At 43.5% G+C, this 20,478-nt stretch overlaps 1 protein-coding gene across 4 annotated transcripts in view; it reads left to right on the top strand.

Annotated features, from left to right (window-relative positions):
- EPB41L1 (erythrocyte membrane protein band 4.1 like 1) overlaps positions 1 to 20,478 on the top strand; it is a 297,891-nt gene that overhangs the window by 180,190 nt on the left and 97,223 nt on the right. For all 4 annotated transcript variants that reach the window (XM_029611762.1, XM_029611761.1, XM_029611759.1 and 1 more), the window contains one exon: positions 9,593 to 9,801. In XM_029611762.1, coding sequence (XP_029467622.1) covers positions 9,607 to 9,801 — 195 coding nt within the window. In that variant the 5' untranslated portion in view covers positions 9,593 to 9,606. The remainder of the gene's footprint in view (positions 1 to 9,592; positions 9,802 to 20,478) is intronic.

The following is a 20,478-nucleotide window of genomic DNA, read 5'->3' as shown; positions in this document are numbered from 1 at the left end:
GGGACTTCTGCAGGTAAAGTAGCGCTTTACCTGTTGAAACGGCCCTTTAGAAAACCGCGTGACCGATACATGCATAGACTTCCATGTGTACACACTGTATGTACTTTCCCGTATGTGCATAGGGGAGGGGCAATTCAGGGGGTGAAGTCTGGTTGGGGGTTGGGACTTAACCCTCCTACTTTTTGGTTTTAAATATGTGCATGGACGTTCTCTCGGTAAAACAACATGCCCCAAATAGCAGGTGGAATTGTGCGCAGGCCGTGTTGCTGAATACAAGCAAGCACTTGTAAATCCTGGCAACTGTTTGAAGCGGATCACAATAATCTTCAAACTACAGTCGTACAAGCAATACTAATATAATGACAATAAACAAGCATAAACAAATTATACTAAAACCAACATATGTATCATATCTTTTAAAAGTAGTATTAAGAAGAAAATCTTTCAGTTTCTTTCTAAAATATTGGTAGTAAGTAATCAGATGCACTTCTAATAGTGCCAGTTTTATGGAATGCCATTCTATCTGGGAAAAAGCATGGCGAGAAGTTTGCAGTAAGCGCACTTCTTTGGCACCTGGAATGGTTAATAATCGTTGACTGACAGAATGTAAACTTCATTGTGGACAGTTACCAGTGTACCAGGACTTTCATATATTTAGGTCATTCACCATGTAAAATCCGGTGTACCAATGTTAAAATTTTAGGATAATCTTTGATGACGACTGCACATAAGTTTGCCTGGTGTAACTTGTGTGCAGATTTGCCTACTAACTTACAGACAGAAGTAAGCTTAATGCATCTGGCGCCCCCACAGGTGATCAATGAACTGGATTTTATTACTTGAGATTCTCCCAGCAAGGTTGCAGTGAAAAGGGAAAATGGCCCAGCTAAGTGCACTGGGTAGTTGTCATAAACAGTCCTATTCTCTGTTTCCAGATACAGAGGTGTACTAAGCCACGATAACATGGGCCATTATTGGGTGTCACACTAAATAATAATAATAATAATAGTATTTAGCTTATGCTCATGCCTTTTCATTGTAGCTCAAGGCGAGTTATATCCAGGTACAGTAGGCATTTTTTAATTGTGTTAATTAATGTACGGCAATGGCCCATGTTAATCGCACGCAGATGACTTTGTTGCTAATTTGCGTATGCTACAAATTTTGGTGCTTACGAATTTTCTTGCCATAAATGGCTCTACATTTACATTCACGTCTTTTAACACACATTACTTAGTTATGCGAACATAGGTAATGAGCAGACGTACATAACTCTGCAACTCAACTTAATTTTCCATAAAGTTTCCTTGATGTCTGTGATAGTGAAATAGCGTGTGACAAGGCGGCAAATAATGTGTGCAGGCTCTCACAAACAGAATAGAGCCATTATTTGTTTTAGCACATGTTAACACGTTTGCAGGCGTTGGCGTGTTTCAGTACATCAGCCTCTTAGTTTGAAAATTCACTTTTTGCAAATGAAAATAAGAGCTGGAAAGAAGTAGAATGAATTTGTGGGTACCCAGCTCTTACTCTCTGTGATAGCGGGAATCGTGTGTGTATAGGTGTGTGTGTAGCATCTGTGTCTGACTGCCTGGACCAGTTTGCACCAGTCAAAAACTTCTGCTGTAGCATAGTTGTGCTTGGTGTTACCGGGGAACTAAGACCACACGGTAGGGGCGTGAATTGATTTGACTGTCCACTCCAGTGTTCCTCTTCCTGGGAGTCATGTCAGACTCTGTGGACTCACCATATTGTATCTAGAATGTCTTCCTTCGTCTACCTTGCGGGTTTTCATCCAGAGTCGTGAGCTCAGCTTAGTGCAGCGCAGCATCAAAACTTGCAAATAAGAAAGGAACACTTGGTCATAGGAAACTGAAAATCAGTTTCTGAAAAATAAAAAAAAAAGCCCAGAGGGGGGATATAATGGCAAGAGAAACTTGATCTCTAAAATATCAGCAGGCATAACAGATAATTTGGAATATTTCAGAGATCACATGTGCAAGATCCCGGCAACTCATCACAAAATGGCCTCGACTTTGGGGTACCTCTTTCCATCCTGCTGAGGGCCGCCTTTTACCCATTATATATCCTTTGGAAAATAGCCCCTCCCCCACCTTAGGAGAGCTGGTTTGTGCTCAGAATAATGTTCCTAGCTATAGGACAGGAGAGTAAGAGAAATAAATAAGGGGAAAAAATATCTACAAGCAGCCAGAGCACACCTGGAGGGAAAGAAACAGGAGAGTAGTTCAAGCAGAAGCCCCAGCTCGAAAAGTCGATTTCCCTGCAGTGTTTACCACAGCTGCCCAAATTAAAATAATAAATCCTGGCTTCCTTTCATTCATATGCTTCTGTCATTTTGTACTGAAAATGGAGCTTTTGTCTCCACTATCCAGGATCGTCAGATAGAAGTGGGCAAGTAAAGCTGCTGTTATGGCTATAACACAAGGCAGCTTATAGTTAGGGTGACTACGTAGCTCCATGTCTTGGAGGGCAATCTGAGCTAGTCCTGGGTTTGACCCCCTCCCCTCCCCTGTGGCATGTGGGAAGCTGTAGTCCTCCTTTTCTCAGAGAAATCAATTGGGAAGTCAGGGTTACATATTCGTGATTGCAGTTGGGGAGGGGAGCTCAACCTCTCTCTCATGATTTCCAGTTTGCTGGCATTAACCTTTTATCGGCACGTGGGGGGGGGGGGGGGGCAGATAATGGGGAGAAGAGAGGATTAACATGAAATGGTTCTATGCTGATAAAACATCTTGGGATTCTCTACAGTTGACCTCAAGGGTGCTGCCTGTTCACTTGGGTCTGAGAAGAAACTGTATGAAAAACTAGATATAGAAAATGAGTTGCGCCAATAGGATGTGTGTTTGTTGTTATCTTTTGTCACCGGTGGTCTCATTTGCAGATGAAGGATTGGCCTTGTATCACATCAACGGACCCACAAATACATTTAGTCATAGGGAGTTGCTAAAAAGTCATATATTGTCATCGGTGGGAGACCCCATCAATGTTCTTGTCATTTTTTATTTGGAGGCACTGGCTGAAGGTCTCTTGATAATGCCCCATTACTCCATTGTTGCATCCTCTGGGTATTTCTGTCTGACCAGGTGCTCATAGAATCTCATTGCCAAGTCGTGCTATTTTAATGGGCCTTCGGTTTTGGTTTCGATTTCTCTTTTAAGGCGCTGAAAAAGATAATCGTGGGGTGCATGGTTGCACGAACACGGCAGTGGGCTGCCAACCTAACGATTTTGGCTTTGTTAAATGCACTTGCTATTTTCTCCAGGCCAGGTGACTTCTCTGCAGTCATTGTAGGTTCATCTGGTTTCAGATTTCACTTCTTAAATAAAAAGAAAATAGCCTTCCGAAGGCCGGATGCAGTTGTTTGGTCCTCTTGGCAAGAAACCATTCCATTCTGCAAGATACTGTGCTCAGTTTAGAGATTTAAAAAATCCTGGAATGTTGAGCCAGTCCAGCCACTTGGCTGGCTAAAGTATATTCCATGCTTTATAATTAATGGTAAAAATTGTTAATGCTCTTCCATGTTTTAAAACAAAAAAAGTATTTTTGAGAAAGTCTTAATGGAGGCTTAACACCATCATAATCCTCTAGTAAGATCATTAAGAAAACCAAAAACCAGTGCCAGTAGTGCCAAGGCTGGCTGATATTCAAGAAGTAAGACCAGTTTAACCTTTGTGCTTAAAGTTTTAAATGCAAGGTGCCCGATGTGAAAGTGAGGAACTTATGAGCAGCATCTGAGCCTACGTAAAAAAAAAAGTGGTGAAGCCCTGTCAGTAAACAGGGGCAGGAGATTGCAATCTCTGGTTTTCTGCACTTAGGGAAGTGTTTCCAGCGTCAAGAAAAATGACTGCAGTCAATTTTATTGGGAAAATTATTGCCAGGTGGACTGCCCTTAAGATTAATTTGAATTAAGCACGGGGGTCTAGCTCGGGCTGTTCGCTTCACCTCCAAACCAGCAGGCAGGCAATGAAGGCCACGACCTGCATGGCCTGCAGGAGTCTGTATGTCATGTAACAGAGAGATCGGTTCCACCTTTTATACTTCATCCAGCCCAATGCATTTTGATTTAATTACACAAACAGGCTTTTAGAGTTGTGTGTGTGCGCCCACAGACTTTGTGAAACTCCTAGAGTAGTGGTCAGGACCATTACTGGGCTAATCAACCCCTCAGTTGGTCCTGAGGGTTGGGAGTCCTTCCTCCAATTTCATAGATGGCCGGTCAAGATGTGGCTGTGTGTGCAGAAGCTTGCTTCCATCCCTGCAGCACGGTGCCGTGGTGCCCTGGGTGGCCACCCAGGTTGCTCACTGATCCCAACGACCTTGGAAGTGGTGCTCAAACTGTCCATCAGGGCTCCACTCTAGACAGATTTTCAAGATTTCTATAATGAATATGCATGAGATGTATTTGCATGCATTGCCTTTGCTGTAAGAAAATATGTGTTCTGAATATTTATTAAGGATATCCTGAAAACCCAGTTTCCTGGGAGAGTATATAATCAGCGGCCACTATGGAACGTACACTGAAATACCTGACATGGCGCATGGCTGCATGAGACAGTACTCTGCTGCTTATTAAGCACTTATAAAAATTCCAATTGAGCTCAGCCTACTGCTCATGCAGGGCTTCCCAAACTTGACCTGGTGACCCCCACAGTCAAATGGGTTTTGGGATATCCACAATGAATAGGCAGGAGTTGCATTTGCATACACTGGAGACCAAGTATATGCACATTTCTCATGTATATTCATTGTGCATGTCCTGTGGGGTCACCAGGGCAGCTTTTGGAAGCCCGACTGCAGACGTAGAAGCATGCTGGTTTAATCAGAGGGCAACGTGGTAATATCCATTAGTTTCTCAGGCATTTGCACTGAACTGCCAGGGGCTTTGCTTCGCCTGCTCTTGCCATCCCGATGGCCAGTCCAGCTGATGTGTCTGCAGGCACCCACAATTCTTATAGGCCATTTAATAAATAATTTCATTAAGGCTTTAGCAACTTACATTATTTACACATGCTCCATGCTTTTGTCGTCTTCCGATATTTTTGTGCAAAGTGTGTTTGTGTGTGCAGATGGCATTCCCCATATCTCTGTGGTGTCTCCTGCTCTGCTGATTATAATGGATTCTCAGCAAGAGAAATTTAAACAAATCTCAAAGTATTGGGGGGGGGGTGATGGTAAACTATATAATTCTACTTTTTGTGTGCCCTATTTGTTTATCTTATTGCTGCGTATCCTCCCTATACTATGACATCCGTGTGCACCGTGTATTGCTACCTGTATAGTTTTGTATTGTTTGGTCTCCAGTTTAGTTTTTATTACTCCTCCCCTCCCCCCCGCGTCTAGATATTTGTACTGCAATTCACTTTTCTTTCTTTCTAAGCTGCCTTGTGCCTTTCCTAATAAAAAGGCAGAATATCAAATGGAAGCAAACAAACGCAGATCTCTCTCTCTCTCTCTCCATATAACCAATTAAACAATATTTAGAACTGATGCGGAATTCATCATGTTCCTAGATATTGTCAAGTAAGAGGAATTATAATAAACGTTACCTCCGACCTTTTTAAAAATAGAGAAGGCAATCATTTCAGTCAGTCATGGCTTGAGAGGTAAAGGATTTTATTTTCTCTTTATTCCTTGGGGGACTCGGAAACCTGCCATCACTCATCTGCTAAATTGGAATCGTCAAGTGCAAATCAAAACAAGTCGTAAAAAGCAACATCCTTCCTTACAGGTTAGCCGGGTGGTGCTGTAGCACAAGGCAGTAATTAGTCAAGCGGGTCATTTGTATTAATGCTGTTGGTTTTACATACCTGAGTGCTCATCCTTGCTCATGTTTCCAAAGGCATTTGTCATCTCATTAAACTTGAATAGTTGTGGATGAGGAGATACTGTGCTTGCTGTAAATTAAAGATCAATTAGCATTTACCTTCTGCCTTGAAATCATCCTGCATCATGTGTTTGCATTTCCCCAAGGCGAGAGATAAGAGAGAGCTTTGGTCTTGTAGGCAGGTTTAGGGGTGCAGGGATCTGTCTGCTACAAGACACTGCCAGCTGCCCTGCCACCTTACTTGCAATCCTAAGTCAGGGAAAAGACAACGTGTATCCTCCTCAGAAATAGACTTTTATTTATCAGATTTGGCAGGACATAGCATTTAGAAAATAACAACAGTTCCTATCTTTAACGTCCTGGCCACTAAGCACCAGTTTTCCTTAAAGAAAGTTCTGTATCATGGGTGGTAACAAACATGCCATAAACCTTAGCTTGCTTAATATATTAACACTTATGGCTAACTTACTTATCCCTGATTCCAACTTCAGGTGATATCTCTGTTCACCTCTGAAGCAGGTTCCGGCTGGAGAATGTGGGTTAGGGGAGAGGCTTGCTTCCTGGGCTTGGTGCTGGCAGAGCGGGCAGGCTGTGCAGGAAGGAGGCTTGGTTCTGGTTCTGAATCTCACCCTTTACAGTCTACGTGTCACTCTCCACACCTGTGCCGGGGTCTCCTCTCTCCGATCACCTGGCCACACCTGGTCTGCTCCTTTCTCGATAGCCGGGAGAGCTGGTTTGCTTCTGGCCCCCCTTTTGTTTTCAGGGTTGCTTCAGCACAGGTTTCAGGGTCGCTCTCAGGATCCGCTCTCTGGGTTTTTTTCCCCAGGGTTTGCATTCAGGGTTTGTGCCTCCTCTTCTTTTGGGGGTCCGTTGCTTGCCTTCCTTTTCTTCTTCCTTGCCCCCCTGTCTTATGCTTTCCAGCTGATGAATATGCATAACCTTGTGGTGGGTGAAGGGTCTTTGCCGCACTGCAGGTCCTTCCCCCCCCCTCCCATTCCTTCAGGGGGAGGGGGGGGAACTGCCACGTCTGTATGTCAAGCTGTGTGTCAGAGTGTTTTTCTCCGTCTCAGGCTGCCGCCCCCCCCCCCCCCCCAAGGGTGAGGGTCTTTCTGACCTCTGCTTGCTTGCTGACCCTGACATTTGCTTAGGATCTTAAGTCGTTGCCTCTCTGTTTGCTTTATATTTGCACAGGAACTGAGAAACAGACACATTTCATGAGGTATCCTTCAGTGTATCAGGGCAAGGTCTCTTCATCTTCCACAACTACATGGTTTTAAAGTACCTGGGCAAAGTTCCTTCTCTTGCTGTGACAGTGCCTTTATGGGGCCTGTCAGAATTTGGCCTGTATGTGGCTATTATAATTCATAATTGGTGCATCAGTGGTAAACATGAGTTATCTCCCTACAGTCTTTATAAGCAGAATCCTTTTGATTCTTAATTTGTTTGGCATAGTTATATAGTGGTCCCCAAACCGGTCTTGGTGGTGTTCTTAGTCATTCGGGTTTTCAGGATATCCACAATGAATATGGGTGAGATATATTTGTATACAATGAAGGCAGTGCATGAAACTCTCTCTCAATCAAGTTCATTAAGGATATCCTGAAAATTCGACTGGGGGCCCCACTAAGAGCAGATTGGGGACCACCTAGATGCATAGGGATATCGTCAGGGTCTCTTCTAGTGGAGCCATGGAGTTCAGTTCTGCCTCTTGAAGACTGTGCTCTAGAGTCTAGAGCAGTGGTCCCCAAACCTGTCCTGGAGGGCCACCAGCCAGTCGGGTTTTTGGGATATCCTCAATGAATATGCATGAGAGAAAATTTGCATGCACTGCCTCCATAACATGCAAATTTTCTCTCATGCATATTCATTGTGGATATCCCAAAATCCCGACTGGCTGGTGGCCCTCCAGGACAGGTTTGGGGACCACTGGTCTAGAGATTGAACTTTGACGTGGCTTTGTGGACAAAATCAACGAGTAGATCTGTGAAGGTGTGAAAAATCACAGGCACTCCTAGCCCAAACCTCCATAAGATTCCCGTTTCCACCATGACTGAGAATTATTGAGAAAATGGAATTCCATTGAAATGGCTTATTAAACAGGATTCCACCTTTCCCAGATGTTGATTAGAGCAGGAGAATTTGTTTTCTAAAACTGTCAGCGATTGCTGCTGCTGCTGCTGATTAATAGTAATAATAATAATTTGCATGCAAATAGCACCTTTAATCTAAACAGTATCTCAACATGCTTTCTAATTTCCATATTTTACATCCATGCATGAGTACAGTCGCTGCTGTGGTGGAAAATTTGTCTACCAGTTTTGATCTGTGTGACAGTTTCTAAGGGGAAGAGAAGAGCCAGCAATGCTACTATTATTATTATTATGATTATTATTATTATTTAAGTGTCGGCCCCCTTTTTCTCCAGTGGGCTCTCATTGCTCCCTCCCTTCCTTGCCTGGGTCTCCAGTCATAATCCTGACCTCCAATCCCTCTTTCCATTCCTCTAAACTTCCCCAGTCCTCCATTCCCCCCCCCCCCCCCCTCCTCCCGGATCTCATGGTTTCTGTATCTTGGGCCAGCATCACTGGCCGCTCTGAATGCCACCCCAGAAGGTTGCTACCCCTCTCTGCATGACTTCAGGTCTGGGTTCTGTAGATCGGTGGCCTTGGAAGCCTGATTCTCAGTTGTTATCCTGACTCAGAGTTGACTGATGTAACTAGTAGAGCGTAAGTGCATGCTTTACAGAGGGCATAGTAAGCACTGCTTTCCCGCAGAGTAAAGGCTCTGCAAGGAGGAATATGGAGAGAGTAAACTGGCAAGCAAGGGTGGACTAAAACCTGTTACTGCTGTCCTCACCAACACACCTTCAGCATCTAGACTTTATTGTCCAACAAGCTACAATTTGTAAACCACTCTGTCCTGGGCCTTCTCAGTTGTAGGCCTTGTCATGTGGAATGCCCTCCCCTGACTGACAACTTGAGTTTCTTCCAAATGTAATTTTTGTTTCTGGAAGCTTTTCCATAATTGTTCGTATTGGGGTTGACACTGGGGTTATGCTGTGTAGAACATAGTCGTTTAAGACTATTTCATTGTTTTGTTGGGTTTTTTTTCTTTTGTAATGTTTTATGTATTATTGTGATCCGCTCAGTACAGTTAGACTGCTATGGGCAGAATGTGTTTTTAAAGTTCAATAAATATGCAGAAGCCAGGTGACCTCTATTGGTCTGTGGGCTTTACCAGATTTACTGAACAGTCAGTTGTACTTAACATTGTATTCACTCTTGGTTTTTTAACCACTTTTGCAATGCATTCTGGTACTAGTAGCCTGTGTGCCTTTGAGAAGCAAAACAATGGCTACAAATTCTGGAATGCCTTATGATGCCTCCTGTATATATGTGATGTGCATTGTATTAATGGGAGGAAGCTTATGGCACAAATGATGTAAAAAGTGTGGTCTCAGAAAAAAAAATAAAAATTAGCATTTAAACCAGCAGTATCCCCGCTCCTCACTCTTGGAGGTCACAGGGTGATAGGCTGCAATAGGAAGTTCACTTTGTGAATCTGTGCAATTTTTCCAGTCTGCAGAGCTGATGTTTCTGACTTAACTTTCATGTTTGTAAGAGCCATGCTTGTGTATCCCCCTTACTGCTCTTATTGGTTTCAAAAGGCAACCAACGTTGTTTTCCTTTTTCTTTCTTCCTCTCCTCCCACCCCACGTTCTCCTTCACTGGTGCCCAAATAATGCAGAATAATCTGTAACCATGACGACAGAGACGGGCCCAGATTCTGAGCTAAAGAATGCCCAAGAGGAACCCCCGCAGCAGCAGCAGGCAGCAGCAGCCACGGCAGCGCCGGCTGTGGTGACACCGACCACCCCTGCGTCATCGGCAAATAATCTGGAAGCGGATGCCCGGGAGAGACCAGGAGCCAATGCAGACACTAGAAAAGCGGAACAGGTAAGTAGCAAGCCTGGTGTGTGTATATACCTGGGTGAGTCTGGGAGGCAAGAAAGACTGAATAAGTAAAGCCCGGATGGTAACCTGCACAGAGCGGCAGTCACAGCCCTAAAAACCTTGCTGGGCAGATGGGATGGACCATTTTGGTCCTTATCTGCCATCATTTAGTGACTGTGGCAGGACTGCAGTTTGCGCAGGGCTGGGAGCGGGCGTGTCTGCTTCACCATTGGAGTTACGATGGACGTCCCATGTCTGTCATGTTGACTGCATGGTCAGTCAGGCTTTCAGGATAGTCTCTAGGGGGCAAGTTTGAATACCTTGCAGTGCCTGCACCATACCATGCCCGCATACATTTAGGATGTTTTTAAAGAGCTATCACGTGGGTACATTCCCTCTGAATACCCAGGGACATTGTATCTGCAGTTTGTGTGAGGTAAACGCGGAAAACCAGCATCCGTAGATGCCTTTTCCCAGCACGCCTTCGGAAACCCCTCCCCTTCCTCCCCAATACAACTAAAAACCTGTGGGTATTCTTAGCTGGGAGAGGAGGGAAGAAACTGTTTATCTGAGTAAAAGGCTTTGAAAGTTGTCTTTACAATGATTATGCAAGAGATATATTTGCATGCTTTGGAGATTTAGGATATGCAAATTTTTCATGTATCTCATTTATTGATATCCTGAAAATCAGACTGGCTGTGGGATTGGTCAGGACAGGCTCGGGAACCATGGCTTTATTTGCAGGGGTATCCCTAATTTAAAATGTCACGTTATCCAGTTCATTACTTGTATTCCTATTATATGCCATGCAGATTCCAACTCTTGGGCCTCTTCCCATGCAAACATTTTTCACACCCCTAACCGCCAGCGCTGCACCACTTGATTGTGGACCTTGTGGTTGCATCGGGAACGTTTACTGCTGGGTTTCTGCATGGCGGACAGTAGACAAGAGTTAGATGTTTGGGACCACAGCTGCAGCTGGAGGAGTTGGGCCAGGGGTGGGGAGTGGAGCACACTTAGGAGAAGGGGCAGCAGTGCTGGCTGGGGGCAGGAGGAGGTTGCACCATCCCCGGGTAGATGGAGAGGACTGTGAGAGTCGCCCAAGAGCTGGTTTGCAGGAATTCCATGGCAAGAGGAAATTCTGTGGCATATTACAGCAGAGTAGGACTTTGATAATAGTGTTCCTTTGCCATTTAGAAGCTGTTACACAAGCTGTTACTGGAAATAAGCTGTTAGGTCAATCACCCTGGAGGTGGTTGCATTTATGTTTCTGACACACCATCACTGGAGCATTCATCGTAATCCTGCCACACACCACTCCATTGTTTCATGAGTTCAATATTTCCCTTCTTGTTGATGGAGGCAGTTTAAAATTCTTGCTCGTGTGCCAGGGATTCAAAGGAGCTGTGGTCCCCTGTCTTCGGCCAGTTGTTTCTCAATGTGCCCTTGATTTAGCCCCTTAAATTCAGGCATGCACTCTCTGTTAACTTCAATTTTTCATTTGTTGTAAAGCTGTCTTTATGGGGTTAACTTGGTTGATCCTTTTGTTGAGAATCTGTATCCTTCTCTATTGTTCCCTCTCCTCTTTTCCCTTGCTCTCCTGTAGTTTCCCTATAACTCTTTTCCTTTCCCACCTTCACGGACAGCTCTACCTCCCCTCCCTTTGCTGTTCCTTTCTCCTCCCTCTTTCCTCATGCTTCCTCTGATCTTATCCCTTCTTTGAACCTACATCCTTTCCCTCCCTCGTGTCCCTTTATCTCTCTGTACTTTCTCCTTTATGGCCATCCTCTGCTCTCTTCCCCCTCCCTTCTTTCTTCCCTGTGGCTCCTCTCTGTACCCTCCCTCCCTTGTGGCCATCCTGTTTCTCTATCAAACCTCTAGATCAGCTCTTCTGACCTCTCTACTAGGCTTCTCCTCTCTAGCATGGGCACACTGAGGTCTACTGAAGCTGTATGACCCCTGCAGTGCTGGCATCTGGTCCTACGAGAGGATCTACAGGGTTTATTGCAGCACCTGAATGCATAGGGGAACAGTTAGCGCAGCAGAAGACTGCCTCATTGCTCCAGCATCTCTCATTTTTCTAGCCAGCTCCACCCCCATTCTCCACCCCAAGCTACAACTCTTCGGTGCTCTGGTCCAGCAGTGTGGTGATAGGCTGGTGGCCACGATATGGAGCAGCACATGCGCAGGTAATTCCAGCTGCAGACTTTGCCTCTAATGGCCCAGCAATGCACTTCCACCCCTTGTGTTTGCTGCTCTGTGCAAGTGCACGATTTGCACAGCTGGTAGCTCTGGCCCTGAATCTTGGTTCAAAAGACAGACTAGAACCTGATTCACTAAGGTTTGTTTTTTTTTATGGGAAAAAATCGGGCCCTTAATGCATCATTGTGATGGAGTGGCTTTGTCCCCGTTTCTAATATATCCTAACATAGTAATGATGGTAGAATAGGACTAAATGTTCCATCCAGTCTTCTCAGCAAGCTCCTTATGGTAGTATCTGCCTCGCCGTGCAGGTTACCCCCATGTTTCTCTTAAGGGTAGCAACTGCCGCTCCGTGCAGTTATCCCCTAAGCCTTATGATAACCCATAAAACTTGGGGGATAACTGATACTTCCTACCGTGCTTCTGCATCTCCCCCTCCCTCCCTGTTTGCAGCCTGACAGTCTTTCAAAATGATATAAGATCATATTTAACCAGGCCCGGATTTAGGCATAGGCAACTGCCTCCTGTGCCAAATTCTGATAGGCGCTGGAGCCTCGCCACCGCTGACATGCCCAAATCAGAGCCTGCAGCCGCGGTGCCACTTTTCTCTTCTAAGCGGCGCCCGAAGATGAGGAACCATCAGCGCAGGGCCTTCAGCAGCCCTCGTATGCTGATGGCTCCTGCGGCGCCCCACTTCCTCTTCCCGTTACCATGGAGACCCGTGCAAGGGGCAGGGCATCACCTGGTCTGTCAGCGCGCCAGGGCTGCTGAAGACCCAGTGCTGATTTTTCATCATCTCCAGGCGCCCTGACTGGGTGGTGGGGGGAAGGTGATTTGAGCAAGTGGGATCTTCCCCCTCCTCCTTTCTCCACAGGGAGCAGAGGGGGAGGATAAATCCCCTTCCCCTTCCCCTTCTGCCTATGGCCTCATGTCACCTTACTCTAGCCCTGTATTTAACCACAGAAGGTCTCGCCTTGTAATGTACTAGTTAATGGAAAGATTTCTGAGTCATGGGATTTTTTTTTTTTTTCCCATGCACATGGGCAGTTGAAAAATTAGCAGAATTATAGTATGGAACCGAAAGACAAGAAGAGCTGACAGCAGCTTAAAACAGTTAAAAGAAAAACGTTCTCAGGGCTCCAAGTCAGCATATGGCAATAGAACGCTGATTGCTCAAAGCACGGAGATCCTTACACTTCTGGAAACACATACAGAGCAGTTAGGGCAGCGATGTCACTTCTACCAGTCTGCACACTGTAAATCACAAAACAGGAGGCGTGGCTCTGTTTGCTTTGATTGTGCTTTCTTGTGCATGTTGGGGCTTTTTTTTTTTTTTTGTTACTGCTTACATCAAATGCCACACTACAGCAGATCGCTGTGCAGAGATCTGCCCAGTACTTCTTAGGCATGCCGATTTGTACACGGTTGCAGAGTGATCCAGTTTCTGGAGGGCTACTTTTTGGCAAGTCATTTTTTCTTCAGCTTCATCCCACTGCATTCTGGTAGTTGTAGTCCTGTTTCCTCTGTTTGAAATCAACAAAAACCAAAATGCACTGGCTGGAGAGGAGAGGTAGAGAAAGCACATTTGTATAAAGTCTCCCTCCAGGAACTGTGACGCTCAGCAGTTCTGCTTGTGTTTTGCAGTATATTCCTTGGTGGGTTGGGTTTTTTTTTCTGCCACAGGGCCCTTTATGAGCTAGTTTTGAGAATCTAATGCCATTTACTAAAAATTCTTAAACACAGTGAAATGGCCCATCTTTAAAACATTTGCCATGGGGCTCGGGCACCCGTCAGTCAGTCAGTCAGTCAGTGTCCTCGCCAGCCCTGGCTACTCTGCATGGCTGTCCTAAGAATACCAGGGAAAACACAAAGGACCTGACACATGACCCTAGGGTCAGAGGTAGCTGTGACTGACAGCCGTCCAAGCCCTGCTCTTTAGGCAATCTCCAGTGATCATGGACACACATTCATTCAGATTTTCAGGAGAATCCTAATGAATGTGCATGAGAGAGATTTGCATGCACATGGCTTAAATTTGTATACAAATCTATCTCTTGCATGTCCTGAAAACCTAAAGTGGTTTTGTGTCCACAGGGACTTGAGGTTGCCTTCCCCTTTTTAGATATTACACGACGGTATGTGTGTTATGTGTATTTTTTTGTTTAACAAATAGCCATTTCATTTTTTTTCAACCATATTTATTAAATTTTTGAAGCATTGAGGATACATTAAACAGAAGCCATAAGACACATTGAATGAATATAACTCCAGTAAGCACTTACAATAGCAGGAAAGTTCCTCATGGATACAAACAAAGCTTTTATAACCCCCCCAATGCCCAGAGGTATTTCTGAGAGAGAAAACATGGGTAATATGATATGATAAAAGAACATGGGTGGTATGGTGAATCATTGAACATGAGTAACAGGGTTACCACGTACAGCAAGGATCTATACAGAACCACTAGCAGCCAAAAGGATTATACAGAAAATGAAACTTACTAATTTATAAGCAGCATATAGTGTTACAGACAGTTGGGGAAAGATGGTTGAGGAAGTTGCCCCAAATAGCCAACATAGCATTAAAACGCTTATGTGAACTGGTTTTAGCTGTAAGATATTCGACTATAAGTAGTTTCACCATTCTATGAAACCAATGATCTGGTTGAGGCCATGGATTGCGTACCCACATAGAGAGTATTACCTTCTTACCTACTAGTCCAGCTTTTCCTAAAAATAAGCGTCTACCTGCCTCACAATCTGGAAATGCGTGGTTAAAATTACCAAAAAGCCATAGGCTGGGGTCTCTTGGTATGTCGCCAAAATGACTGAATTGCAGGATAGGACCAAAAGTTATGATAACTGCCTGTGTCCTTTTCATGCTTAGGGCATATATCTGAAGTGCATTGTTTAGCCTGAAACTCCTTATCTGGGGACCAATAAAATTGCCAAAGACATTTATGTTGCATTTCTTGTCAGGACCGGGAGGAAGATAAAACAGTCCTTGAATTCTTGGAATGAAAGTCGAAATTCTGACCATCTCTGCCATTTCTCAAACAAGTTCTGTAACCCGTCGGTAACCTTAACAGCGTTGAGGGTCTTAGTGAAACATGCTACCGAGGGCCTGTGCTTTCGATCTCCCATTATTGTCTCCTTCAGCTGCCTAGAAGAAAGAGTATCCTGAAAGGAATCTTTAGATTCCCTAATAAAATGTCTCAATTGTAAATATGCAAAAAAGTATCTGAGGTAATGAGAAATTGCTCCTGTAATTCCTGAAAGCTAAACATAAATCCTGTATGTTCAGAAAATACCCGGTAAATGCTAGTTAGGCCTTTCTCATGCTATCCACAAAACACTGGCCTGCCTATTCCTGAAAGGAACAAGCCATTATCATAAAAGTGCAAGAGAGGTGACCAGTCTACCAGGATGATGGTCGAGCGTACATAACTGTAACCAAGCTTTCCTACAGGAGCTCACTAGTAAGTGCGACTTTAATGCAGGTGGTACTAGTCTGTTTTCAACTTGGGGCAAACTGTTCAGAAAAGGTAACTTGTACCAACTTATTTATTTATTTTATTTTAAATCTTTTGTATTACACACATACAAATTAAGATCTAGGTGCTTTACAGAATAAACATACATAATTAAAGTAGATGCTCATGGGGCACATAGGAGGTCTCAGATATCCAATCCAAGTTCTGTAACCCGTCAGTAACACTCAACGCACAATTAAGCTCTGGAATTTGTTGCCAAAGGATGTGGTTAGTGCAGTTAGTGTAGCTGGGTTTAAAAAGGGTTTGGATAAGTTCTTGGAGGAGAAGTCCATTACCTGCTATTAATCAAGTTTACTTAGGGAATAGCCACTGCTATTACTGGCATCAGTAGCAAGGGATCTACTTAGTTTTTGGGTACTTGCCAGGTACTTGTAGCCTGGATTGGCCACTGTTGGAAACAGGATGCTGGGCTTGATGGGACCCTTGGTCTGTCCCAGTATGGCAATTTCTTATGTTCTAATCCCCTTAAGTACCTTTAACATACAGGCTAGGTTATACAACCTCAGATTTGGACAACCCAGACCTCCTTGTTCCATAGGTCTAGTAAACACTTTCAAAGAAATTCTGGCTCTTTTCCCATTCCACAGAAAATTTCAAAAAATCTTATCTATTTTTTTGTGATCACATTTGGTTATCCATAAAGGTATCATTTGGAGAATATAAAGCCACTTAGGTATAATCATCATTTTAAGCAGATGAAGTTTTTCTAGAAGAGATAGTGGCAACATTTTCCAGTGAGCCAGGGACTTAGTCATGCCATGCAGCAGAGGTTTGATGTTGACTGTGTAAATAGAGCTAAGATTGATAGGGATCTTGATTCCCAAATATTTCATTTCCTTTGCAACCCACTTTAATGGGAAACTAGCTATCGAGTTTTGTTGGATGATCCCACATATATCAAGTGCTTCAGATTTATCAGAAGTCTGTTACCTGCTATTAAGTTCCATTACCTGCTATTAAGTTCCCTTAGAGAATAGCCACTGCCATTAGCAACGGTAACATGGAATAGACTTAGTTTTTGGGTACTTGCCAGGTTCTTATGGCCTGGATTGGCCACTGTTGGAAACAGGATGCTGGGCTTGATGGACCCTTGGTCTGACCCAGTATGGCATTTTCTTATGTTCTTATGACCAAAGGTAGTTTGAAGATCCAGTAGAATTTCCGGTCGGGTAAGAAAAATGAGGACGTCATCAGCAAAAACTGCTTCTTTACGGGATTGGTGTCCACAACCAAAGCCTGTTATTCTGTGTGTCAAATCTATTTTCCTTAAAGGATCAATAGAAAGAATGTATAGTAAAGGTGAAAGGGAGCAACCTTGTCTACCCCCCCCCCCCCCCCCCGATTGTATCTTAACATCTTTAGATTTACAACCATTGGCTATGACAGTTGAGAAAGGGTTGCTATATAATAGAGAAATATATGTAATTATCTCCCCAAAAACCATTTCTGTGAAGGACCGAAAAGAAACACTGTCAAAAGCTTTCTCAGAATCGAATCCGATGGCTAAAGCTGGCAGTTGTGTTTTTTTTTACAGACTGTCATGGCTGTAAGCAGCTTGATTATATGCTTGCTTGCTGTCCTTCCTTTAACAAAACCTACCTGGTTATTTGAAATAAGAGAGGGTAATATGGAGCTGATTCTAACTGCCAATACTTTAGCAAGGATCTTCAGATCGCAATTTAAAAGAGAGAGAGGCCGGTACGAAGAGGGGAGCATTGAGTGAGTCCTTCCCCGCTTTAGCTAATACCGTAATATGGGCTTTATTGAAATCCTTGGGGAAAGATAGATTGTGTAGTGCATCTCTGTAGAAATTAGTCAGAGGCCCAACAAGCTGTATTCTAGTATTTTTTTTATAAAAGTCACATGAAAATCCATCAGGGCCTAGGGATTTCCCTGTTTTGCTAGAACTTATTACATTTAGAATTTCGAAGGCTTATATTGGCCTATTTAAATAATCTAGATGTGGCTTTGGTAACTTCAGTAACGGGATATTTGCAAAAAATATTTTCCTCTTCCTGCCTCTCTCCCAGGACATCGTCTGTGTACAGAGAGTCATAGAAAACCTTAAAGACTTCACATATCTCTGCTTTCTTAGTCACAATCTGCCCCTGTGTGGTTTTCATATGGTTTCTAAATGTTTTCCCCCGGTAAGTATAGACCATATTGACTAGGTATTTCACTGCTTTGTTCTCAAACCGAAAGAAATTATGTTCAGAAACCTGTGGGGACCTCTGCGCCCTGTGATGAAGGTGAACATTTAGCCTTTCTAAAACAGTATAAAAGTCAGCTCTGTTCTCTTTAGTGGGATTCTTGATCAGGTTCTCTTTAGCAGATTTTAACTGAACTTCCAACTGGAGAATATTCTTATTTATTCACTTATTTCTATTAATCAAAAAAGAAATAATCTGCCCCCGAAGAACCACCTTGCCAGTTTCCCAAAAGAGTTGGGGCGTCATCATATGCTATCTATTTTGAGATGTAAAATCTTTCCATCGCTCTTGGAGAAATGTCTGGAATTCTATACCATTCTTAAGAAAACTCAGGAATTTACAAATTCGATCCCCAACCTCAAAGGCAGAAAACTTTTTAAATCTACCTAAACAGGGGCAGGAGCTTGGGACCCAATTTCCACCTGAGAAACAAAAGAAAAGCTCTCCTGAGCCACCAAAATGTAGTCTTATACGTGAGAGAGATGCATGAGCTCTTGAAATGTGCGTGTAATCTTTCTCCTCGGGGTGCATCGTTCACTATATATCGAACAAGCCAAGTTTTTGGCAACACCCTTGACTTTGTTGTGTCCCTTAGTCGGAACCAAAGGACACTTATCAAGAAAGGGCTCATGCAAACAATTAAAATCTTCAGTTATAAATAGAAGACCCTGTGAATGGAGAATCAACAGGTTGAGTATATGTACAAAAAATGTATGGGAGAAATCATTAGTGGCATATAGATTACAAATAGTGACTTCCCTCCCATTCAGTTTCCCAGTGACAAGAACGAACCTGCCTTCTGGGTCTTGGAAGATCTTATTTACAAAACAAATTGGTGGTTTTTGCTAATAAGGATAGCAACTCCCACTTTGTTACCTTTGGCAGCTGAGAAATAACATGAACTGACCCATTCCCTGCTCAACGTTTGCTTTCTTTATGAGTTAAATGGGTTTCTTGGATACATGCAATGGAAGCTTTACATCTCTTCAGATGTTGCAAGACTTTCTTCCTCTTAACAGGAGACCCCGAACCATTAACATTCCATGAGACGCCTTAATCATATCACCTTTTAAAAAAGAAAAGAAAACAACTCCAAGAATGTATGGTGGACTATTATGGCTGAATGTGGAGCCCCCAGCTTAGCATCACATTGTATCTCTATATGGTGAAAAGTTAGTGAGAGAGAGAGAGCAAATAGAGATTCTTACCCATGGCCTGTTGTTGAGGAGAAAGCAAAATGTCAGTGTCATCATAGGAGACATTAATGAACCCCTCCCTTCTTATCCCATCCTATTGGACTCCCTACCAACTGCTTTAGCTTTCCTCCCCCCCCCCCCCTCAATTCTTTGCCATAATCCGACCTTGTACCTTGGAATAATCCCCATCCCTCCTCCTCTTTCATATCAAATGTGTTCCTTACCCCCGACAAAATAGGGGAATAGGGTCATGCTATAGGTGTAGTCGAGTGTCACTACCCACTTCCTCTTAAAGGGTTCTCATACACTGAAAAGTAGAAAAAGGGAATGCAGGGCTGACAAGATTACTAATAAAGAAAAACTATACAGAAACTGTAAACTAGTGCAATATGTTCGCTTCAGCCAGAAAACACCATTTCCCAAAAAGTTTCTCAGACGTTCAATATTAAATCAACTCACTTATGCAGCACTCAATCAGGTAAGGAAAAAAAAAAGTAAATGGCAGATAATACAATTCCACTGCTATGGTGGGAAACACAAAGACATAAGCAGTTTGTTTGGGAAGCATTCGCCATCCATTTGTTTGGGAAGCATTCGCTCCATCCAAAAAAAAAAATTGGGAGCTGCCGGTGCTTCCCGGCACAAAGACACTCAGTCCATGCCTCAAAGTCCAGAGAGAAGAATGAAGAAAGATCAAACCCATCGAAGGTGTAACTCTTTTTATAAGAGGTCAAAAATCCGAATCCAATCTCCCACGAAAAAGCATCCAACAAGGATAAGGTAAAACAAGTGGTGACCTTACCAACTGCATGTGACAAATGAGGAAGAGAGTAATAAATTCACCCGAGCTGATATTGCTGGAAAACGATTGAGGCAGCATCAAAACTGTAATCAATCGCAGGAAAGGTAAAAGGCATATATATATGCATTCCCATGCTGGAATGCCTACCGTTCTCTGGTCTTGCTCATTACTCAGTCTTTAGTATGTTGCTAGGTAAGAACGATGTCAAAAACAGTTATTCACGGACTGCAGTTTTCATCCGTGGCAGAGCTAAGGTGTCTTCACTACGCCATTCCGTCATTTTGTCATGACATCTACAAATTTCTGGGCTTCTTCAACTGCATAAAAAGTTTAACATGCCCATCGTACAAAACTTTTAGCTTTGCAGGAAATTATTTGCCTCTTAAATAGCATAAATCACATCGGGGAAAAGCCCTTGCGCAGTCCAGAGACCCTTCCCGAATAGTCTTGAAATATACACACTTGATGAGAATTATAAGACAGCTCGCTGCACTTACGATAGGCCTGGATAATTGCCTGCTTATGTGCAAAATTCAGAATCTTCGCAATATCATCCATGGGTCTTGATTCCAACTCCTCCTTTGCCCCCAGGCGGTGCGTCCGATCAATGTGAAAATTTGGTTTCAGATCGGTTAGACCTATGGCATTGGGTAGCCAAGTTTCCAGAAACCCTCCTAGGTTCCTGTCGTCAACAGATTCCAGCAACCCTAAGAATCT

The sequence above is a fragment of the Rhinatrema bivittatum genome, chromosome 8 (assembly GCF_901001135.1).
Source record: "Rhinatrema bivittatum chromosome 8, aRhiBiv1.1, whole genome shotgun sequence".
Lineage (NCBI taxonomy): Eukaryota > Metazoa > Chordata > Amphibia > Gymnophiona > Rhinatrematidae > Rhinatrema > Rhinatrema bivittatum.
Note: the sequence above shows the minus strand (reverse complement) of the source record. Positions and strands in the feature narration are given on the sequence as shown.